The following is a 25,550-nucleotide window of genomic DNA, read 5'->3' on the forward strand; positions in this document are numbered from 1 at the left end:
TAAGGAGCACTATTTACTAAAATAATTTATTTAGACAATTCAGCTGTGGATTTCTGTATCTGTGGAAAAACCAAAATAAAAAATAATGGTACAAAGGTAGAAGAGACTTCCATTTGTCATCTAAAAATTCTGGGTTTCCATCTGTAATATGAGATCTGGGTTTGCTATCTAGAATAACTGACCTTCATGACAAATACAAGCAATTTAAGTTCTTTGAGTGTTACAATAGGCAAGGAAGAAAATGGACACCAATAGCAGGTTTACACAGACAAGAAGTTTCAAACAAGGGTAGGCCACGTTCCTTGCAGCTGAGGAGTCACATAAAAAACCCAACCAAAATTAGACAGCAGTAAGAGCCAGTATGAACTCTGCTATATTAAAAACTAATAATGAGAGCCATGAAACTCAAGAGTTTCATGGGCAGCCTATAAAAGGTATAAAAAAGTTTGCACCAGGGAACTCCATAGAAACCATCCCTCTGCAAATTCAAAAGTATATGAAAAACCCATCAAATTATTTCCAGGACAAGAAATCATACATGCATACAAATTTGCAAAGTTAATATTTTTCTCTCTCTTCATGAGAGAGAAATACCACCAAGGTACCATACCACCAAGGTATGCACGTAATTTTCAAAGATACGTTTCTCTGAGATGGAAGTGTGTCCTGTGTCCCACCTGATAAAAACTGCCTCTGAATTTAAATTCAGGGAACCTGAACATGAGTAGTACTAATGTCATTCTATCCTCTAAACTCTGTGGCTATGCAGTAGACTGCTCACACATCTGAAGGACTTCTATAGAATGGCTGTGAACAATACTATTTTTAACAGATGATTGTGGCAGTATTTTGCATGCTTTATTCATATTACATGGAAAAGACTAGGTGTGCAAAGCAGAGTACATATCTGTGTGCTGGCTTTGAATTTACATTGGGGACATTTCAACTTCTGATTGGTCAGGGAAAGAGTATATTAAAAGGCAACAAATTTTTATTATTCTTTTCATTACTTTTTAATTTACTGTGATGCACAAGAAAACAGATGGAAAGCTGTCAAATCTTCCTTTTTCCCCCAAGAAAACATATAACAAATGGATGAAGTGTTTCTCCATAATCACTGCATCCTTTAGGCTAAACCCATAGTACTAGTTTATTTTAACTAAAATTGCAGAATAAATGAAGAAAGCATCTTTTTATTGTAACATTGAGCATTTTAATTAGAAAGGGAATTGTGGCTTCTGCCATTAGCAGTAGAACATTCACAGAGACGTGCAAGAAGGACCTTGCATTCTCACAGAATGGACATTTCCTTCTGCCCCACATGCAAAAGCTCATAGGGAGCCTGTTACCCACTACACCCTACCAGCAGAGTCACAGCCATCCTCACATGGAGAGTGATCCTTCCAGTAAAGGGGCACCCAGATCAGCTGGAAGAAATTTTTTCCATTATTTGAATGCATCATTAATTCTTAATGTTTCAAATACTCATTGGAGTATGACAGAGAACATCAGTCACTTCCATCAAGACTGGAATTCATGGGAGCAAAAGTCCTTTACTAACAACTAAAACATTGCTGGGATAACACTGGAAACACTTGTTCCTATTTCCACAGGCTCAGCAATACTTCAGCTGGTCTTTTTATGCAGACCAGCTGAGAGTATGATACATACTAGCAGCCTGTACAGAAATCACATTGGAACATGCCAGTTCAAGACTAGTCTAACCTCAGCTCTTTACTTGGGAGATTTTACACCTGGGAGCAGTGAAAAGGATGCTTTTAAGTCATTATATATTAAACAGCTACAAAATTAATTGCAATTCATATTGTTAAATTTTCCTGATCAGTTATCTTCTGCCTAAAATGTTACTCTTTTTAAAAATGTGTTTATTGCATAAAAAATGTAGAAATAAAGGATCTACTTCTTCCTTGCCCAGATTTTTATAATAAAAAATGTTTTTAATCTTCTAGTTTATGTAACTATTTCAAAGTTAGTGGAAGAGCATATGATATCTGCAACAAGTATAAATTTCCATAATGCTTCTATTTTGTGGTAAAAGAATACTTTATTGAAAAAATAACACACTTAGTAAAGAAGCTAAGGGACATAGTTTTTTCTTGATGCTGATGACTTCTAAAACTTCCTGAAATGGATTAAATATTATCATCAGTCCAGCCACCTCCAGATAAAATGAAATAATGATTTGTGCGCAAGCAGGTTACAAGAGACTAACTGGAAGAGCCTGAAAAGAGAGGACAATAATAATGACATGACTGGCTTGAGAAGATAGAGAAAGTAATAATTCCAAACAAGCAATAGGAATTATCCATCACTGAGTGCTCAGTTTGCAATTGCTCTGTGATTTAGGTACTTCTCTTGAATTAATTACTGAAGAAAGGAATGTAAGGGTGTATCTGCTTCCTCCTGTTTGAATTGAAAAGGGAAGTGTGCAGAAAAGCACATGGTGTGTGTACATAGGCTCACAACCCTTCTCCTTCAGGTGTGGAATAATGTTTCACAGAGACATCCTGCTGGTTAGTGCTTGGGGTTGGGACAAGATGCCCACAGCAGATCTTCCCCAAAAATTTTTCCAGGGCAAATCCAGGCTACGGGTCCTGTAAAAAGCCATCCCTCCTTTTAACTACATTCAGTAGCATTCACATCTTCCAGCACACAATCTAGAGCAAGCTTTCCAAAGAAAATGTTCTGAAAATACCAGGTGACAGGATGAAAACATCTCTGCCAAGTAAATATCTCTTAGCTATTAAATCTACTACTGTAGCCAGATCAATGCAAGTATACCAAGTGGCATGGGGAAAAGTTGGAGGTACACAAAGTTTGTATTGTGCCCGTTAGATTTCAAATGTAAAGCAAGAGCAACAAAAAATGAGGATTTTAAGGAAAGGCCTTTGCCATTGAGGTGGTTAAAGTGACCAAGTAACAGAACATGAACAAGGATAGGCCTTTTCTGAAACACCAGATCTTGAATGCAGAATGTCACCCAAAAGGCAACATTGATGCACAGGATTACTTCGTTCTCTCCTTTCTACTTACTCTTCAGGTCTGGAGTTTTATTTCACTTTGTGTTGGCATGAGTAGTCTGCAACCAAAGCCAGATGGTTCAGGGAATAAAGGGAATACTTAGATAATGTCTGGACAATGCTTGTGTCTTGTACAGTTGCTTATTTTAAGGGAACAAACATGATGGCAAAAAGAGGGGCAGGCAGGGCAGATCCCAGTGTAGTATGGATCCGGGTCCAGAGGATTCACTTTGCAGCCCCTTTTGTATCATTACACTTAATTTTTTAAACATACCAAGATTATGTTGTAAGGGAAAAAAATAAAATGGAGATGGCACTATTTACACAAGACTTGATTTTCTTTTTTGTGTTTGTACACATCCAATATCTTTTCTACCAGAGGAGAGAATCATGCAACACATATGTCTCTTCACTGCTCATTTTCTTTCTTTCCTCTCTGGTTCTCTCTTCTTCTTGCTAAACTGTGAATAGCCCTGTTGTGCAACTCTGTGGACTCAGAAATGTGAATGAATTTCACAGTTGTATACTTTTTCACATAAGTACAGCCACAGTTCCACTTTCAAGGCTGCACTGAACCCAGAGCAGGTTCATTAAACACATAAAGCTGCTCCTCATCCTCCCTATAATGCCTGTTCAGGAAAAAAGTGCATAAATTTTTGATGATGGGGTGGTTAACAGAGGAGCAGATGACTGAAAGAAGCCATTCTCCACCTTATCCTTCTCCCTCCACAAGCCTTCTGACCAAGGCTTGATGCCTTACTGAGGGATCTGTTGCTGTCACACACAAACTACCAGGCTCAGCACTAAACTGGGGAGGTGAAATGCAATGGCTGCAACAGAAAGGTGCTCAAAATACTTGATGAAAGATCTCCCTCCTACCCTTTCATTCAGGGTATTAACAGAATGTAGGCAATATTCTAGAGGATTTCAACTCGGTCTTCTATTAGCTTATGAATCATTAAAAAATCGAGTCCTTCAGAAATGTGGCATTTGGTGCAATTCTTGTCTCAAATGAGCTTAGAGAAACAGTTTATCAGTCTCCCAGTTTATGAGTAAAATTTAATAAAACTTCAAAGAGTTGCACACTAGAGGAAAATAGCTTTTATGTCTAATTGCTGAGATTAATTTACAGTTATCAGTTATTAGGAATTTAAGTTTGTACTACAATCCTAATTTCCATTAATTGCTATACTTGTTCAATTTGATATCCCTAAAAACCTAAGTTAGAATGGTACATTTGAGTTCAAAACTCACACAGTTTTAAGCTGCAAGAGTAATAATCACATCTTTCAGATTGCACATTCTCACCTTTTTTTGAAAAGGCACTCCTCAGGTGAGAATCACAGAATGCTGTCTCCCAAGAAAGCCTCATACTGCAGGGAAATTATATTATAAAAGTGAAAAAAAAATCCCTGAAGATGGAAGCAAAGGTAAGGCTTCAGTTACAGCAGTAACTTACAGTAAAATACATTAGAGATAATGCATTTATTCAAACATGGAGAATTATAAACCTTGGAACTTCTAGGGTAAAATTAAATGTAACAAGAAATCCAAACAAAGCACAAAAAAATGAAGAGTCAAATATCTAAGCAATCTTAATTACAGTTTGAGAAAACATCTTTTAAATCTGTAACTAGCTAGAAGTCACAACATTTTTTTGCTTAATATGTGATGTTTGTGTATAGATAATAGTACACTTGCACATTTGAAGATGAATGATACCTTTCTACTTCATGGTGTGCAACTGAAAGTTCATGAGAAACCTCTCTCTGTTCTGCAGGGAAGACCAAAAAAAACACAACAAGCCCTTAAAAAATTTCTTAATCATCTCCAAGTCCACAAATGTAGAACTATCTCAGTACAAACTGCATGGTTTTGCTTGGTTACAGTCACCACAGTAACACCCATGTAGCTGTTAAATGGCTCATCTTCTGGAAAAAAGAAGAGGATAAAGCATAAATTAGGAAGCAATATACATACCAGACACTGCAATGCATCACAGGAGCGTCAGTGGCACCATATGGAGTCTGACAATTGGTCAGTGCTACAAGCACACCAGAGGCTACAGCTTCTGGCTCCAGGCTGGTACCTCTGCAAATCCAGAGGGGGAAGAGTTAGAAGGACATTTGGAGATTAAAGCCTCTGTGACAGGAGCAGGTGCATGGGGATGTGAGGACATTCCTGAGCTGTCAGTAGGGCCATGCCTCTCTGTCCTGCTGAGGACAGGGAGACACGAGCAACTGGGCTGATGGACCAAGGGCACAGCTTGTGAGGAGCCAGCCAGCCCCGGCGCCACGGCAGAACTGTGGATTCCGTATGAAACCTTGTCTATCCAAGAAACAATGTTAAAATTGTTAAGCAGATCCTGATGACGTGTTAGGACAAAAGCACAGAAATGCCACCACAAACTTCACAGAGGCCACCCTATAGAAATGGTCATTCTGCCAAGAGGTAGTAGGGAAGGGTGTTCATAGGTAATACCAGGAACATCAGATCTTGTGGACTGGAACAAGACTTGTAGAGAAAGCTCAAACCCAACCCCCTGCTGTGCCATTAGCAGCCGTGCTTTCTCTGAATGACTCGAACAATTTGCTGGGCGCTCATGGTGGAGATGTAATACTATTAATTACAGAGGCCCTGGTTGTAGCTCCCCTAGGCAAAACAGATGTTGTATGTTACACTCTATGTGCACATTAGACTGAAAGAGCAAAGCACATTATCCTCAAACTTAAAGCACTACCTGAGTAAAATATTCACATGACAAGAGTTTACCTGACTTCTGCTGACTATTTCCTGGTACAAGAGTCAGATCATATAATCTGAACTTGGATCAGTGGCCAATCCTATTTTGCATTAATATCCTAAAGGCACATAGAGACAGAAGCTGGGAAGAAAAAGAAGCTGAGCCTCTTTCCCTCTCACAAAATATTGTTCATATTGGCCTTGTTTACTCACAAAAAAAAAGACTGCGGTGAACTATTTCCCTGGAAAGAACTGCATTTATAAAAATTTTCACTGGAATGCCAACAACTCCTAGTTGAACCACAGGCTGAGAGTTCTCAGCCTGTGCTGCCATGATATTTCTGCCTAAATTATGAAAAACTGAGATTCCTTTAAAAAGCCACAGGCTCTTTATGGTCTTGGGAGGAAAAAACCCAATACAGAGCTTTAACCACTGGCAGTTCTGGCCCCCCCAGCATGTCTGAGACCAGCATCTGCAAAAAGTTCCCAAACAAAGACTGCACATTGCTCCTGCCGTGCTACTTGTTTCCCCAGCATCCTGTGGAAGGAATATATTGAAGCCTGTAGTAGACGTCCTCACTTCTGGGTCTAGAAGCAGCTTGCTTATTAACTTTTTCTTTGTTCAAAAATCTCATTGTCAGACTTACCCAGACAGGATTTTTTTCCCCCCTTTGCCATTGTTAATGGATAACTCTGTCATGGCTGTTAAAATGGCATACGTGATATGAGTCAGCAAGTGAAGGTAACACACACATGGAGGAGCTGGAAATTCTTCCTTGTTCCTTTCTGGCCATCTTCTGAACAGCCTGGTTTTGGTTAGCCAAATATTGGGTGGTGCTTCAGAGAAACAACCAGGTAGGCTGAGGCAATAAGCTGTCCCAGGAAGACAGGGGCTCATTGCTCCACTTGCTGCTAGGGAAGAAGGCTCAAAGCTGCCAGGCAGTTAGGGCAGCAAGACAACTGAGAAGGAGAAAGGAGCTGAAATTGAGTGTCATTGAGCCCATGGTACCTCACTGTCTGTTTCAATTATAAATACTGCTTTAAAATGTAATTTATTGTTATATCTCTTAAATACAGTGAATTTTATAGACCCAGTCCTAGAGCCAGCACTGTGACAGTGTCCAAAGGATTATTATGTCAGCGCAGAGTTTTGCTATCCAATTACATAAAGTATTAAATATCACAATTAAAACATTTTTGTCATTTATCTCATACAGATTTTTTTTTTGAAGTTTAACTCTAACTCTTTTCACCTTATGGTAATTCTCCTCGGAGTAATTACTCAATTTCCACAGCAATAATTTGGATAGCACAAGAGCATGTAACCTTAGCCTTGCTCCCTCCATCATTATGGAAGATTTTGCCTAGAAACATACTTTTTTCCCTTCCCATTATTTGAGATATGACACATAATCAATAACTTGAAACTGCATAAAACTTTCTCATATGATAATTCTATTGATTTTTAAAAGAAATAATTAAACTAACTGTTAAGACCAAGTTCATCAATACAATCTGACTCTTTTGTTCCTCCCTACTGAGTAGGACAAATCAATCAGGGTTATGAAACAGCATAACCAGTTTTCTGGAGCTATTGCACCATTCTGACAACATACTGAATAGCCAGTTTATGCCCCGTTGTTCTCTCCTTGCTCTCCCATCCCCCTGGCACCCATCCCTGCAGCTCTAAATCACAACCTTCTCCTGATTCCTCTCTTATTGCATTGTACAGTCCCAAAACTCTCCATCTCCATTCTCTTTACTGGGCTACCTCAGTTTGCTACTTCCTACACCATGCTCCTTCGCAAAATAATGAATGCCATTTTAGGAAAGACATACTGTATTTTTCCACACAGAGGTAGAATGCCAAATTGTGTTAAATGTCAAATTTCGTTCCACTTCAGTGACAGAAGCAAATCTGCAAATTGGTACTTCTGCTCAGACTGTATTTAACAACAGGACTTCGCTAGTTCTCTGCAAAGCAAAGCAGTCCCCTGGTAGAAGGTGAAGTGGGAAAGCCAAAAGCCTCCCAGGGTTCCTCTGGAAGCAAAGCAGCTTCTCCATGGGGATGGCTGGCTCTCGTTTTTTCTCATACTCTGATGTCCTTAAGACCTGTACCACATGAAATCAAATCTCTCCCCACACGAACTGGTGTATAACTCAATTTCTCTTTCACTTCCCAAGATCCCACTAACGCCCTCATCAAGCAGCTGTCGACTTGTGCCACCACTGAGAGCTGCTCCTGCACCCAAGTGGCTGCAGTGAGGAATCTCTTCTGTGGCAGAAGCAGACAGTCTGGCAGGATGGGATCAGCGCCAGGGGAGGTGCACCACAGGTATGTGCCGTGCCGGCAGCCAGAGAACCAAGCTCTTTAGGGTTTCTTGATGAGGCTTGTATAAAATGTTCAGGGATTTGGTTGTTTGCAAGGGATACTGCAGCATGTGTGTAGGTCACAGATTATTTATCTCTGCAACAAGTGAGAAAAAGCCTTCAAAAATTGAGGTTCATAGGATGCAGATTTAATACCTTCTGCGAAATGCACCCTTTACATGGAACAAGAGATTCAAACCAGCAGCAGTTTATGTTGAAAAAATGGCTGAACACAGTGGAAGAATTACAGAATATACATGGCCTAAATCAGACACAGTCAGCAGCCATAGCAGATCCATTATTTTCCAGTCAGCAGTCACAAACACTTCTTTCCTAACAGAAACATTCATCCACAGCATTCCTAAGATCTACTGGTGTTTACAAGTTGCAGGATTTTCCTGACAGAAGTAGAAATTAGCATGTGCCTACATTTGACAATGTTATTTCAAGTCCAAGACAGGTCACACACAATTAATGAATCTTCCTGAAAAATAATGCTGTTTTTGGAGGTGTGTGTATTTATTCAACAGCATACAACTTGATGGCCTGAGAAATAACTTACTACTAATTGATTTATTTTAAAAATAATTTGTATATGCATTTTAAAGGCTTATTTACATTAAGTACCATTATTAACTCTGTTAGATGTGTGGGTGGATGTGCAGTTCAGCTCACATATGTATCTCTTTGATTAATGTTATTTTAAGCTGCTTACATAGTTCCAAAATCTCCAAGATTTGGCCCATTTGATATGGCTCTAACAGGTGTAATTGGAAGAAATGTATTAGAGATCACAACAATGTCAAAAGTACTCATCAGGTCTGTGTTCATACTTAGGAAATCTCCCTTCAAATATTTTAGAATGTAGCTATCACTGCAACACAGGAGTATTTAACAAGCACTGCCATCAGAGATTAGCAGATTCCCTTAAATATGTGAAACTTGATACACTAAACCCTGCAAAAGCATTTTTTGGTCATGTTTAGAAAATAAAATTATGGCATGCCTTGGCTGCCTTTCAGGTGCCGAAATTCAAACCCCAGTGCATGCACCCAGCTCACATTGAATGCAATGAGAGATGCAAGACCCTGCCCACTTGGCCTTCACTAAGTGAAACACAGAAAACAAAAAACCAAAAAAAAGGGGGGGAAAAAGGGATAAAAATGCAGATTTTGCTAGAGATTACACAGCAACAGAGGCAGAAGTCAAACTCCAGAACCCTGACCACCTCCATCACACGCTTCAGGCTACATTCATGCTGGGGAATTAGGCCAAACTGGGGATGAGGCAGTGATGTTGATAAGAAAGTAAAATGGATTAGGAAGCAGTGACATAGTGGAAACAGACAATCCAGGAAGAGAGGAGAAAGAAAATTTAGAGTAATAGATGAAGAGCACTGAAAGCTACCATAAGAAAAGAAGTAAGGTGGTGCAACAGCAAGTGTAAATAACAGGAGATGCTCTGATGAGAGGCATTTTTCACACATGTTAAATAGCTGATTGTCTAAGTACTTTCAGTAAATACACAGATGCTGTGCTTGCCTCTAGTAGGTGTATTTACTATGGCATACAATGGCCTGGATGGTAGGCTGATGTTCAAGGTAGAAAGCTCTTCTCTTTACTTGTCATCCAGCCCCAGTAACATTTGCAGCTGCTTCAAAAATACTATCAGAGCACTTTGGGAAAAACCCAAAAGTCAGCTCTTATCATGCCCTCAGAGTTCAGAAAAGAAGAATTACTTTTAATTCCAATTAATTCCATATAAAAGCCATGTAAAGACTTGACACTCACCATAGGGCAGACTCTTCAAAAGTGCACTGCTGAAGTTGCTGGCACTTACAGCACACAGCAAGCAGAAGCTAGAAAGGTGCTGTGACTGTCCCAGAACTGGACACCTCACATCTGAGTGACAACCAACAGCTCACCAGTGGAGTCCAGCATAATCAACATGGCTCTGCTTCTTAGGGTAGAGAGGGATTCAGAGCAGGAAAAAGGAATGGACCTTTGGGACAATAGGAAGGGAATGTGGAAGACAGCAAGAATGTCTAACCTTTTGAGCCCTATTTGTACTTTTTGAAATTACCAAGCACTCCAATAAACTGAAAGACAAGGTGTTTTTCCCTGCTGCAGGCCTATTTTGCATATGCCTGAACAAGGCCTAAACACATCCTTATCTTTAAAATACTAAAAGAATTCTCCACTGGCTTCAGATACAACCACGTCTCCACCAAACCCACTTCCCTAATTACCAGACTCTCTCTTTACATGGTTCTATAAAATTCAAGCTGACACCTTCTCATCCAAAACCAGTATTTATAAAAGCATCATTATAAAAATCTGACTGTTGTGAAACTGCTGCTAAGGGAGAAAAACGGGGGCCTTGGTCTCAGCTGTTGCACCTATGCATCTGGTGGCACTGACAAAATTCAGCCTCCCCAAGGGCCCCAGAACACATGGATCCACACAGCAGAGGGATGAATCCACTCCCACATCATACAACAATTCCACATCAGCACAAATCAGAAGAAAACTGCACACAGAAAAGGTTACTTGGTTTTTTCATCCCTCAGTACTCAAGCCTTTTACATTTCACTGCCCAGTCCCAGTCTTGGAAACAGCCATCAACTGTCCATGCCTTCCATCACTTGACAACTGCAGCCAGCTAAGGGATCTGCATCCCTGCGGGGCTGTGTCTCCCAAGGAGGATGAAACAGGCAGGGAAGGGGCATCATGAGCTGCGACCACATATCTGCTCAATGTGGTAGATGTCCTTGGGACAGTCAGCAGACAAGACAAGAGGTGCATCCTCTGTTATCACAACATCATCCTCAATGCGCACACCAATGCCACGAAACCTCTCCGGAGCACTCGCATCATCCTCAGGGATATAAATGCCTGAAAGAAGAAAGGGAATTAAAACACACAACGCTCTCCAGAACACCACCTTTCCCTTACGGCACCACCAGGAGAGCGGGGTTGGACTTTCAGCAACATAACGTGTGTGATCCTGAGAATTTTAAATATGGCAAGTTACTCTCTTTCCTCTTACTCATGGCTGTTGGTGGGCAAAGAAAGGAAAGTGTCCCTCTGTGCCTACAGATATCAGCACACTAATAAAAACTTCCATAGCTACACCTGGCCTTTTCACACTTCTTGCTCTCAGTGTCACATTCACTTCTTGCTCTCAGTGTCACATTCACTTCTTGCTCTCAGTGTCACATTCACAATGATGACTTTAAAAATGTTCTGAATAGAGAGAGAGAAGAGACAAGCATTAAATATAAGTTTCCAGCTGACAGCTCCAAATCTAGTGACAAGGAGAAAGAAAGATTCCTCACAGTATGCCTAATTTGCAAAGCTAAGTTGTGAATCCCTGCAATTGCAGACTGTAATGCTTGAGACACTACCAGTGACTGGTAAAAGTTCAGTGGCAGGAACACAGAACAAGTGAATCGACCCTGATTTCTGCACTGCAGCTCACCTATGCTGCACAGCCTGAGCTCTACACTACTCTGCCTCCCACTACGTGTTACTTTGGCTATGTTTGGGAAGGAAATAGGGTTTTCTAATACTGTAATGACTTTGGGAGAGGAATACTTAAGGCTTTCCAGTACTGCTACAGTTTCCAGCTTCACCAGAAAGGATCTGAACGCTTTGGTCTGCAGGACCAGCTAATTATTGAAAGGCAATACTGTTGCCCTCAGCGTTGCATGTTTTTGTCCACCACTGACTGCTTTTACCTGGTTCAATGGTTATCACCATGCCTGGCTGGAACGGGAGCGATCGGGATATATCTGGGGTATCATGAACATCCATGCCCAAGTAATGGCCCACGTGATGAGGGCAGTATTTTCGAACAGCCTAAGAGAACACAGAACAAGTGTCACAGAGGCAGTTAAACACAGCCCAACTTGCTCCAATACAAAAGATAGGGAAAAGAGACAGAATAGTTATGTACTTAACTAGCAGTTTTACTGCCACGTCTAGGCCACCAGGATGGTCCTTAAAACCCACCAGTACCAGGTGCCTCTTATGAGCACATTGCAGACTGACTTTCCCCTGCGCTGAAAAGAACAGCCCAATCCCATCACCATCTTAGCATGGTGTCAATTTTCAATCACTGAGCTTTGCTGCCCAACCCTTCCCATCCCTTAAACACCCAAGCCCTGCACGACTCCCATCAGCAGAGCTTCACAACGGACAGCAGCGAGCACAGCTGCTCTGGGCTCTGAAAGCGGTCTGCTGTGCACACCAGAGCGAACGCTGTGCCGATTTTATTCGGTACATACAGCATGATTTTAATCCACCTCTACAAGGCTCGGACACCGCCATCCTCATCTCCCTCCCTCTAAAGCGGGAATCAGCGAGAACTCCTCCCTGCTCCACGCTCCTCCTTCCCAGGGGACGGAGCTGCAGGCGCCGCTCCCGTCTGGCTGTGCTTCCACCTGCCGGAAGGATCCGGCACCACACGCTCCGTCCGCCGGCGGCAGCCGGGGCTGCCATGGCACCGGCACAACTAAATCCGGCAGGAACCTGTCCGCCTGCCAAAAGCCGTCCTGCCGTCACCTGGTTCCGCCATCTTTGCGGTATTGGCATCAGCAATCGTGCAGCTCTGCAGTGAGAGTGACTGGATAAACGCCTCTCACTGCAACCCAAGCCTATTTATCTGCAATTTTAGCTCTAAGGCAGACCAGTTTCCCAGTCTTGCTCACTAGGTAGCTCTGTGAGTCCCAGTACTGACACAAAATGGGCCAGAAGGGGCAGCAGGTGGAATGACTGAGAATAGGCTGCACCTTTTGGTGGCACTGCAGATTTATGTGATGTTAAACAGACCACAAAAGTACAAATAACTGCCTGCAGTCAAGCCTGGACCCAGAATCTTGCGTTAGTGCCCATAGTTCCCTTCAGACTGTGCTCTAAAGCTGTTTCTGTGCTGGCAAGTGCAGAGCAACAGGAATGGATCTGCAGAGTGAAGCAGCAAGAGCCAAGGAACAAATATTCACAGTATGTGCATATAAGACTGGGGATTACTTCAAACCAAATTGTGCACCAAATGGTTGAATCACATCTGCAAGTTTAGCCCTATCTCAGAGAAATTAATTCCTGTGCTGAGACCAGCCCACAACATGAATTAAAGCATCCTGTAAGCAGCAGAGACATCCTGAAACCACATTCCTGACCCAAATTAAAGCCCTAAAACTACCCAAGGATGAAACAGTCAGGATTAATAGGAGTAAACTAGAGTAAACAGGGGTAAACGAGAGTAAAAAAAATTGAAGTACCTTGAAGAAATGGCTGTCAGTGATGCTGCTCTCCAGGACACCCAAGTCTTTCAGTTTCTGTCCAATAAGGCTCAGCATGAGGCTGTAGATATTTTCCAGACTCATGCCAGGGGAGCAGAGGCTCAAGCAGGACTTCTGGATATCCAGGACAGCTTGATACAGTTCTGCTTGGGGTTTGGTGAACCTGAAGGCCATTGAGTAAAGGAATATTACACAACTAAATCTCTGTTTCCAAGAGAAAGAGGTTCTGTCCCCAGAACCTATTCTGGGTACAGATTCAGTTCAAGGATGGAGCAGGGGAAAAGCAGAAAGCAAAGCAACTGTCTCCTTGTATGAAAGGCCACACCAGCAAATTCCCAACTGGCAGAGCTATGTACACATCAACTGAAACTCCTGTTTTCTTACACACAACTGGAGTCAGCCACAGCTGAATATACAAAAGCCCTCTCTGCACATTAAGAATGCTGTAATAGCTGAAAATAGCAATAATCACATATATTCATGCAGTAATTAATGAGGCAGTGGGGAATACAGCTGAACGGTTACTTCATGTAATTTGATTACTCTGAAGCAGCACAGAATGGGACATGGTAAGACTATGATTAAACACACACTCAATCCATCAATTATTTAAGAACTTATCAAAATTCTTCAAGCAAACTTACTGCAGCATACCTTCCATTGACAGGCCAGGTACGTGTGATGTCACTCACATAGCAGGAAAATTCACATCCACCATCCAGCAAGACCAGTTCACCATCCTGGAGAATAACAGGAAAGAATGCTCTGTGGGTCAGTCCAGCTATTAACTGATTTTTCTGTCTGACAGCAGGAAAGGAGATTATGCTTCTGTTTTCACAATGCAGCTGCAGAAAAGTGAATTCCTTTTGCAGAGTAATACCCCAGGTACCACAGTTTATAAATAAGCTATTCCAGTTGGACTGTTGCTCTGTAAGGTAGTCTCTGACTGTTATGTTTATACACTGTCTGAACTTTTAAGATGAAGATTTTGGAGTAAAGAAAAGGCATTTGCCTTGAACTATTCTGTTGTCTGAGACAAGTCCTATTCACACCTGGATTGCTTATTCCAGCAAATTATGCCTATGACTCCTTTCACTAGAAGTTCTCAGCTATAATGACTGAGATAGAGGGGGCTTGCAACAAAAGCACAGAATCACCAACAATTACAAATTTACCCTTGTCATAGGATATGAAGACCCAGCAAAATCACTTTGTATCACAAAATCTGGCAGTGTATCACTGCTGTAAATGCACTGGTGAATAGCTCCTACAACCTTCCCTTTCTCTTCTAGGACTTTCTTGACCATTTCAACATATCTTTCTGGATCTATCTGGTGATGAAGAAAAATTTTTTTGAGATGTGAATCTCCAATTCACTTCAGCAAAGCTGTTCCATATCAATGACTACACATCTCCAAAAAGTCACACAGAAGAAAGACAAAGGGCCAGGAACAAAACCAGTGCCTTGCTTTCCCTCATTAAAGGGACTAACAACAAATAGAGCAGTAAGATGTTAAAAAAGTTTGGAGTAAATTCTCTACAGATTTACACTACATGTAGAGATTCATTCCACAGATCCATGACTGTGCCAGCAGACATGATATGGAACGACCAGGCATAACTGCAGCATGCTAAGGGAAAGATTAAAGCAGCAAAATTTCACTGCTAGTGCTACTTCCAGTACTAGCTGCTATCATTCTGTACAGTTAAGTGACACAAACAGACACACAGCAGAAAAACCAGCAGTGAGCAGACCTCACTAACCCACTGAATAGACAGGCCATTAACTATCCATTTATATTGTACTTTTAAACTTTTTCAGAATAGTTGGTTGAATTCTTTAAGGCAAATCTGAAATTACAGCACCTGCCATCTTCCAAGCAATTAAACAAACTAAGTAACAATTTACTGACGAAGGGAATTCAGCCTGTGGTTTGTTTGTCCAGTAAATGCCTTATGCTGTGCCTGTCCTCTTTCTTTAAAGCAGAGCCCTCTAAGGAAAAGACTGAATTAAACATTCAGATACCTCCCAAATTAGACACTTTGTTAGCCTATTTGGAAACAAGATCTGTAGGAAGCAGCACACAAAGGAAGAATCAAGTTTATGGGTTTAATCTTCTACTTAATAGTTTTGGAAAAAAACAAGTGGCAGTCATTTAGCTGAACAACTTTAACAGAAGCAACTGGAGTTGCAGCAGCACGCCTGACCTTGGATGACAGAACGACAAAGGAAGCTTCTTCCTGCCAAAAGCAGCCTGTCATATTATTTGTACATTTGTCTCTGCAGATCATTTCAAGGTCTGCTAGTGTCCCAGCTTCAAGAAAAGACAATGCTAGTGGGAAAGTTTAATTCTGCATTAAGACAGAGGAAAAATATGCTCCTCTGAAAAGTAAATAGTGAGGAGAGCAGTGAGGGAATACTGCCCCTGAAAATACTTATCTGAATCTAAACACCTATGGTCAGGAAAGCTGGAGAGGGTTCAATTCAATGAGAATCTTCAAGTTAAGACAAAACACATTACTCTACCACCTCTTGACATCTAACACTGATCTGTTCCCTACTTGTTCCCCTTCCCTGCTTTGCTGGGCTACATGGAATCAAAACGCTTTTCAGCTTCAGCAGAGCAGGAGTGCACTTTGCCCCTATATTGCAAAGCAAGGCCAAGGAATGCAAGTGACAGCAGAAGATCCCCCTGGGGCCTTTGCCCTGCCTGCGACAGTGGCTCCCCTATTTTGTGAGGCCCCCAGCACTGCAAGCTGCTGTGAGAGCAGACGTTTTCACTAAATTATCTGCAACTTTGTTTGCAAGTCCTTGCACTGTTCAGAAAATACTGCAGCAAGAACTGAGAGGAAAGAAAGACAAGTTGAATATGCTATTGACAGTAAAATTAACCAAGGCATATATCCCTTGCTCACTTAAAAAAATATGTAATTAAGTGCTTTGATCTGTTCAGTCAAAACAAGCAGCAGCTAGGGAACGTGTATTTGTATCACAGCACTGCATTTCAAGTTACTGCACAGCACAAGGGTTACCTTGATGAGCTGATTATTCTTCACATAGTGCAAAGTATTTGATCTGTTGCCACCAGCAACAACAGGGGGGTATGCCAAGATGTCAGCACCACGAGCCCGGCACTCAAATTCGAACTAGAGTAACAATACAGAGAAGAGGAAACCATTAATGCTGATTCAGGTGATTAACTGCCCTAGAACCATAATAATTCTTGTCCTACAACTGTCTTCTTAATTAGTACAATACAAAGTAAAACTGGAAAGTGAGTTGACTAAATGAAAGCAGTCTTAAATATTTTTCAAGGACTCTGGAGAAAAAAAAAATGCAGAACCATCCAATTTTTCAAGAATTTTTCAAGTCTTTACCAGATCTCCAGGAAGCTCTTTCTGGACAAGTTGTTCAATACTGTCACTACAACAACAACATTCACTGCATTGGCGTATATCCAGGTGAGGATTTGTTCTTATTTAAATTAATTATGTTATTTGCCATACAACTTTGTGAATTTTGAAAGATCCTCTATGTCAGCATGACAACAGTCATGGTTTGCTTCTGTCTTTTAAAATTGCAAAGTACCAGCATATTTACAGCAGTTATCTATTTCTCATGACTGTTAAACTAAGGTTTAAAAGCATGCACTACCTTGATATCTGAGGGGACAGAAGAAAAAAGCACCATAAGCCTCAAGATCTTTACCTTTCTTGAACAATGAAGCTAATGAAAGCATGGAAATGAAGAATCTATAATGACTCTCAACATGTTAATAGCACGTCTACCAAAATCACAGGGGACAGAACACTCCAGGATGCCTACATGGAGCACAGGTTTTACGATCCTGCTCTGGACTGGAAAACTGACCTGTAAAATACACTGTAATTAAAGTCGTTTTTTCAACTCAGTACTGCCAGTGCCATGTCAGCACAGGCCCATCCATGTAGTAACAGAGGGTCAAATCCTGTTGATGTTTCTCGAACAGGCATCTCACTGCAATTCCTTACAAAGTTCCTTACCAAATGTGCATGACAGTTATTCCTTATTTTGAAACTGAGAGGCATCTAAACTGCTTCAAGATGGCTGTGGTAATCTGATGTAGTAAGAGGCTAGAGGCAAGAGAAGCAGGCTTTACAAACAGGTGTTATAACTACTTAAATTTTGTGCAACAGACCTGTATTATAGAATAAGGTGAAAACTTTACCTCCAATTGTTTAGCAGGTTTTGCATTTCAATACAGTACAAAAAGACATCAACAGAGAGAAACTTAGACAAATGCTACACTCCTTAAATAAGGCTACAAGAAGTACAGCTGAAGAATTCCTCACACTGACTCTTCTGCATGTCTGAGGAACCACAAGGGTTGGGTGAATAAATGTGCTACAGTGGGAGACGTGATAAAGAGATCTGACATTTCTGGTTTCCTGGAAAGATAACCAACATTCAACCCTTCTATCTCACTTCCAGCTACAGAGTACTCACCTTTGCATACAGAAAGGCTTCATCCACAGGGGATTTACTGGCAAACATCGTCTCTGTGAAAGCCTATGAAAATGAAGGGACTTTCAGTTAGCAAAAGAGCCTGAACTGTTTTTTTTTTTTTTCACCTGCTGTTTCTCGAGGAACACCCAAAATCAGCTGGCCCAGAACCAGAGGGTTTCACCACTTTGGTGAAAGTGCTGTCAAGACTAGAACCAGTTAAGATTTATTCCCTATGAAACTGTATTTAGGGGATGACTGACTCTAGTTTTTGGAAAAAAAATAAAGGATTAGATGATTGAGGCTGATCCTGTGGTTTGGCATTTTAAAAGTTATCTCACCTGTGGATTCCCTCAGGTATAATAGGATTGCCTTATGCAGCTTTTCCTTCAGAGGAGAACAACCTGTGCCTCTCTTTTCTACTTGGCTATCTGTAAGATTTGTTTAAAAGTGGCCAATGAGTTCAAAAGGTATTTGAGGGTGAAGGGGCAATGCAGAAACTTACACAGGAAATGTCTTCACAAAAATCCTGTTTCCTCAAAATAAAAATAATAGATGGGAAAGAAAATTATTTTGGAAAGCAGAGAGGAAGTTGGGAAGACAGTGAAAAGGCTAGCCTTTGCTTTTAAACACAGTCTAACAGCTGCTGGCTTTTCTTCACTAGAGTTATGCTAATTGAGAACATCTGGTAGTCCAAGCAGTCTCCCAGTTTCCCCTTGTCCTGTGGAGGAAGCCAAGCCCAGCCAGTGGTTGAGACGAACAGTTTGGTGACAGATTAGACCAAAGCTCTCCTTCCAACTCGTGTCACCTCATCAAAGGAATGCACTGGTTCATTAGGAGAGCACAGGACCCCATTACCTCTGCTGTCACCCGGCCAGCTATCTTCATCCTCTCAATCTCTGCAGGGGATTTGATCAGCCGCAGGTTCTGCACGAGATGTCGGACGGCCTGGATGCGGTTTTTGCTGCGAGCTTTTACCTCAGCCAGGGGCTGCATGTAGTCAGAGTGCAGCTCTGCATGCACTGGTTTTCTCAAGTCATACCAAACCACGTTGGACTCACCTGGAATACAAAACAAAGTTGACACAGACTAAAATAAATGCAGAAATGCTCTCCCCACACTAAACTAACTCACTCCTAAAACTAGATCTGTTGCTGTATTTGAGAAAAATCATTTTCTCTGAATCTAAATTGACAGACTATATCGACACTTTCACTGTCACAGAATACCAGCAATCTCTTCTAAATTTAGAAGACTACCAATTCATAGCACATAGATTGGACAAATCCCCACTTCTGGGCAAATATTGGGGTTTACAACCATCACTGAATATATGCATCTGGCCCAGATCCATTCAGAGTTCATGTGTCAAAGTTGCACTTGTGTAAGCCAAGCAGCCATCACATCACAGTGCACCTTCTGAATCGTTCTCCCCTTCAGCCTGTCCACACTGACCATGGAAAGTAATTCACCTTTTTGAATGGAATCAGGATCATTATCAAGAACAGCTTAGGACACTTGGGGAAACAACTGCTCATTTCAGCCATTCAAAGATGAGTTTACTGAGAACAGATACACTCACAGTGGAAATTTATTCAGAACGTCAGTTAACACCAACATTCTCCTCACGGGAACATTTTAAATGCAAATGAGTAGAAAAGCCATGGTGAGTCACTGCTGATGTCCACCAAGGCCCTCCTTCTTTGGTGAAAGTAACCATTAGCAGGTGCTTACAAAAAGTGTCTAAGAAACTGGGCATTCATTAAAGAGTATTGCCCTTAGCTGATTTACTGCTTTTCATGGACTTCTCCCCCACAGAATTACAAACTTCTGACTCCATTTTAATTTTGATATTCCAAACTTCCATGAATTATCTACAGCTTAAGAGGTGCCAAACCATGCCATGTGATAATTTCATCCAGTGTTCCCTTTGTTTTTAAATTAAGCAAATCAGCAATTAATCAATCACAGACATCCTCTGTGCTTTCCCCAACTATACACATCTCATACTTTGTCATGTTTTCTCTTTTTCAAGCTGAGTTGTTCAGCCTGTATCTTGCACATATTTCATGCTTTCTTTGATCATTCTTTGCCCTGTGACTTACCCATTTTCAAGACATCCTTTTCTGAAACAAAATAACTGATTCCCAGAAGGCATTTAATACTCCAGAAGTCTCTCCCTCTAGTTGTGTGACCCCTCCAAAGTCACACTTGCCCTTACTATATTGTCATGAGCCTTCTTCAGCTTTGTTTTATAATGCATTTAGTTCCTCCTGGATTATAAGTATTGAGGCTACATGGTGATGGGAGATGCAAAAGAATATTTCTAAAGGACAGCAATGTTTGTACTTCACAGGCAAGTCATCATCTTGATAAATGTGAGTGGACTAACAAGCTCCCTGTGTGGATCGTTCTCCAAGTCTACTATGAATAAAAAGTGTTCAAGTTTCCTATACATCATCTGGTTCTGACTCTGTCAGCAAACAGATATCACTGAAACAGGAACATGGTCTTACTTATCCTGCTCCTTAATATTTCAGAGATATGCAGACTGGCATTCACACAGATACACAAGAAAGTCAGAAATTTTCAAAACTACATATCCATTGGTGGCCCTCAAAGAGCTAACATGAACTTCCAACTGCCTTTGCCACAGCCATACTCCTTGCCCCTCCCCAAGTCCATTTTAGTTTCAAAGTGATGTCGCAGAACACCTCCCAAACCTGAACCATTCAGACTCTGCAAACCACATCCCCATCTCATTCCCTCTCTATTTTTTGTTACCTTTCAGCTTGGCCACCAAGTGCCTGAACTCCTCAATGGTGTAAGCTTCATCTACTCCTGTGAGAGCAATTGCCCCATCTGGGCCTGACCTGGGCCCATCCCACAGCTCTCGATTTGGATCCCTCCGGGGCACAAAAAGTATGGATTTGTGAGATGGCAGTGCTTTGCCAGGAATGCTCTGCAGCACCAGGATGCTGTCAGGCTCCTGAAAGCCACAGAGGTACAGGAAATTAGTGTCCTGGTGGAAAATATAGGGGATGTCATTGCTCATGTAGTATGTGGGGTTGGACAGCAGAATCACTGTGTGGTCCAAACCATCCCAGCCTTGGGCTTCCTTCTGGATCAACACCATCAGTTTGTGTCGGCGAAGAGCATATTCCACCTGTGACAATCCTGGGGTTACCTCTCCTGTGAACACAAAACAAATCAGATGGAGAAATTCAAGGCACTAAGGGTATTTTACTAGTCACAGGCCTGATTCTTGCCTGCTCCCTGATGCCTTACAAGTGCATGCCTTCTTTGTAACCTCACACATGCCTTTCCCTTGCTCCTCTTCAGCTTCCATCCCTACAGCACGTGCTCATTTAGGCTGCTTCTCCATCATGCAAAGACAGACATTGGTTTTAACCAACTGGATGTGTGTTACATATTTCTGTGCAAAGGTAGAAATCACAAAACCTGGTAGATTTAAACAAACATCCAAATGTTTGCAGAGAACGTGAAAAAAAAAAAAGGGGGAAGGGGCAAGGCAAACTGAACTTTGACTCCTAAAAACCAATGGGCTTTACAGCACGGACATTGAACAGAAGTTTGCCTCCTGAGGTTGAGCATTAATTTCCTCAGATAAAGCTAGAATGTTTGTTCAATTACACACTAAGTCAACTCATAAAGTGACCATTTCTAAACCACAAAGGGCAGATTGAGTGTCAGAGATTCTGGGAGATCAGGCAGAAGTGCAGAGGTTGCAGAGTCTAACCAGTCACAAGCTTCCAAGCAGAAACAAACCACGGACTGCAGGCTGCCATCAAACTCCTGTTAAGGGAAGGGATCTTCTCCAGGGCATACGTAGCTTTTGTCAATATTTAACAATTCAAATTTTTCTGAAGTTAAAATACTGTATTTCTAATACCACTAACTAAGCAAATGATCTCTCAGATGAAGGTACTCTTTCAACTGCTCCAGCCCCAAAAGACATGAAGTACAGCAATCAAGATACTCACCAAAACAGGACTGAAGTTCAAAGGACAACCAGCAACAGCTGAAGTATGTATTTTTAAAATTGTGAGACTCCCTAATTATGATCTAAATTAATATAAGAGCCTTAATCAGTATCTTTGGCTAATACCCTACCTTAACATACGTTGAATTTTGATACCGTTTGTTAACTTTCCACTTTCATAATCTTTTCTTCCTCTTTCATGTATTACACAGTGGCAATTCTAGAACAAAAACTGACATTTGACTTATACTGCAAGTGGATTCTTGCATGAGTGCAGTGGGAGGGGGAAGTTCTATTTGCATGAATTTTTACACCTTTTCAATTATAGCCTCAATACCTATTATATGTAAGTCTTTAAAAAGAACCAAACCAACCCAGAAAACCCACCACATTTATTTTACTCTGTGAATGACAGGGAACTGTTTTAATGCAATCTGGCCTCACAATTCCACAGTGTTATACTGCAAATTTCCTATGTTCCATTGCATTCCAGTCAGCTTTTTAACTGCCACAGTCCAGTGAATTTCAGAAGCTGCAATGGGGTGAAACATGGGGATCCCAGCTGGCTTCCAACTGTGAGGCCTGGAAATTCTCTTTGCATTAAAGGCATTTGCTTTTTAAAACAATAATTGCAATAAAACAATGTCATATTATTTTAAGGAAACCACTTTTACTTTATTAAATGGAAATATACTTTGGATTGGTAGAATTCACTTCCAGTGCTTTGGCTGCACTTTAAGCAGTCAGCCTCGTTTATTGTGAGCTGGGAATGAGTGTCCTAAGCAACCTAATCTAATGCTGAAGTTAGCCCAGCCTTGAGCACAGGGGGAACCTGTTAACTGTGAGGTTCCTTCTGACCTGAATTACTCTACAATTAAATACAGGTGTTTATATATATAGACACATATATACACACACACACAGAGTCATCTGTTCTCCCTTTATACCCACCTGTGGAAGAACACAACGTTTTCCTAGATATGTTTCTGAATATATTTTGTTTGTTTGCAATTTTTTGTTTGTTTGTTTTTTAGATTTAATTGTGATCTTGTGCCTACATCCTCATTTTCAGGAATCACAAAAAAATGCACAAACTCAGCTTGCATCACCACTGTCTAATTTCATAGTCACAAACTTCTTTTTCTCTTCTCCTCATATTGAATACTCCTCTGAACAGGGCACATTCTTTAGACAAGTGCTGTCCATTTATCAATGTCCCTCCCCATCCACCTTTGTTGAACTGCACCTTTGTTTTGTGACTCACAAGACATGGGATATGAACCATTCTGACAGTCCAGCTTGCACAAAAGACTCCCTCTTAATAAAAAACACATTTATTTGCAGGACAAGTCCACAAAATGCCACTGCCAGAAAAAGTCTACAGCACCCAAGTAAACAACCCTGAGAACATCATGAGAAAAAAGAAAGAAGCTATGAAAGTCATCACTTGTGAAGCCTATTTTTGGAATCAGTATCATCTCAGACAAGGAAATTAGCTACTAAATATAATTCCTGGCTAATGAAGGGAGTCATAAACACCTGAAACCACAGACAACTCTATGATGCAGCAAATCAACACACTCAGAAAAATGGAGACAAGAAAACATCAATGACTGGCTCATGCAGGGCACAAACCTCACCTGGTTTGAGCAGATGTGGGTGTGTGAAGGGGCTGGGCTGGCCCAAATACCGGCTTGGAATCTTCTTCTGCTGGGCAGGCTGGATGGAAAATCTTCGGAGAGCACACGACTTGCAAACTAGAGGAAAAGAAATGCATCATGTCAAGGTAAAAAAAAACCCAAATCTTTCCAGTTAGGAACTGCAGAACTGTGGTCTAGTCATCAGACTCTTAGCAGCATTCCTTCACTTATATGACATAAATATCCCTCCTTAACTTCTCCATTTGCTGTGCATAACCATAGTTCATGAAACAATGTGCACACAACTCAAATGACAATCAAATATTCAAGGAACAGATAGAAATAAACAATCTATGCAAAACCTGACAATCCAGCAACAAAACCCAGGAAGGTCCATTGGTTTGCACATCCCAATTCATACAAATGGTGTTCACAAGGCACTAGCACTCTCCTTGCTTCCCTCAAACACCACAGGGCTCCAGGCACCACACCTGTATATTGTCTCTTCACTACTATATGTCTTCAAAAAAAAATTTCTCTCACCTGGAACAATTACACAGTTTTCAAGGCTTTTCCAGTTCTGTTTTTTACTAATAATGCTGCAAAGAATCCATCCAATAACACAAGTTTATACAGGAATTTGATTTTCTTTTCCTGTCTGGAGGATACCTGAGCATCCCTGTTTGTGTATTGACCTTCCATGGCAGCAGCACTGCCAAACTCTACAGTTATGAATCCTACTTCCAAACCCACACACAGCCAAAGCAAGTGAGTTTTAAAGACAACTACAAGTATGCATTTGTGAGCTGGGAACAGGCACGATAAGACAAAATCTAAAATGAAAAATGTATTGTCAGAAATTTTAGAGTTCTCAGTCACAGCCTTCTGCAGCTGAAGAAGAGCTTGTGCCTGAATACAAATCAACCAGACCTGTAGGAAGGAGAGGGTAGTCAGAAGGTAAACACCTATTTGATGTTTTGGAAAGGGGTTCCTCTTTATGTTACTTACCACATGCGTACTAGAAAACCAATTTGTGCTGCCATTCTTAGAACAAATACTTGTAACCCTTCACCAGCATAAGCAAGGATAAGACAAGAAAACATCTGCCTTTCAGGTGGCTGAGCCTCCGGGGCTTACAGCAAAACATACAGAGCGTGGATTTGCTGTGGAAGCCAGCAGGATTAGCCTCTAACTGAAGATCATTTATGCACGACAACCAATAGTCATAACATGAAGCGTTCATTATGTCATGCTTGACTGGAGACCCGGGCGGTGAAATGTAGCTGCAGGTTTTTTCGTCGTCTAGTTTAAAACTGGTGTTTCTACTGTTATTCTCCACATACACAGCAGACAAACAGGACAGCTCGCAACCAGACCTACACAGCGGGCATTAAATAAAGCAACACTTTGAAGGCAGCGAGGAGCTTTCTCCCGTTGCTTTATTACTCAAGTTACTGCCTGTCCTTCCCTAGGATTCAGCCCTGACCGGGGCTGCCACTGCGCCGCCGGGGAGAGCCGCTTTCCCGCGACCCGAGAAGCGAAAGCGGGGCCGTGAGCCGCGGTAGCGGGCGTCGCCAGGGGAGCGGGGCGGTGCTGGGGTGCGGGGGAGGAGGGGTGTCTGACCTGCGGCGCCGCGCCAGCCCCGGGCCGCCACCACAAGCGCCTGCTGCGGGAGGCGCGACATGGCGGGGCCGCGCGGCGCATGCCCGGGGCCTCTCTGCGCCGCGCGCTGACACCATCGCGCGGCGCCGCGCCGGCGCAGGAGCGCCCGGAGGCCGCCTGCCTCGCCCGCCAGGGGGAGCCCGCGCCACGGCGGGGCCGGGCGGCAGCAGCCACAGGAGCGCGACTGCCCAGCCACGGCTGCCGCTTCCAGAACGTTTCCCCCGGCACGCCGCGGCAGCCCGCCGCAATGACTTGCGTGGGCGGGGTCGGGGCCTCGGGATGGGATGGGCGGGGCGGGCTGGAAGAT

At 41.9% G+C, this 25,550-nt stretch overlaps 1 protein-coding gene across 2 annotated transcripts; it reads right to left on the reverse strand.

Annotated features, from left to right (window-relative positions):
- Window positions 1-8,280: 8,280 nt before the first annotated feature.
- Window positions 8,281-25,360, reverse strand: XPNPEP3 (X-prolyl aminopeptidase 3). 2 transcript variants are annotated; one of them, XM_041416672.1, is made up of 10 exons: window positions 25,205-25,360; window positions 23,582-23,698; window positions 20,723-21,130; window positions 18,797-18,999; window positions 17,942-18,004; window positions 16,489-16,602; window positions 14,110-14,195; window positions 13,435-13,618; window positions 11,893-12,013; window positions 8,281-11,047 (listed from the first exon to the last, which is right to left on the reverse strand). In XM_041416672.1, the coding sequence occupies exons 1-10, from the start codon at window positions 25,263-25,265 to the stop codon at window positions 10,881-10,883; spliced, it is 1,524 nt and encodes a 507-aa protein (XP_041272606.1). In that variant the 5' UTR covers window positions 25,266-25,360; the 3' UTR covers window positions 8,281-10,880. The 2 variants fall into 2 exon arrangements, with proteins under 2 accessions (XP_041272606.1, XP_041272607.1); XM_041416673.1 differs by lacking the exon at window positions 25,205-25,360 and adding an exon at window positions 24,590-25,141.
- Between the last annotated feature and the right edge of the window lie 190 nt (window positions 25,361-25,550).

Source organism: Onychostruthus taczanowskii, unplaced genomic scaffold (assembly GCF_017590055.1).
Source record: "Onychostruthus taczanowskii isolate IOZ18803 unplaced genomic scaffold, ASM1759005v1 scaffold53, whole genome shotgun sequence".
Taxonomy (NCBI): domain Eukaryota; kingdom Metazoa; phylum Chordata; class Aves; order Passeriformes; family Passeridae; genus Onychostruthus; species Onychostruthus taczanowskii.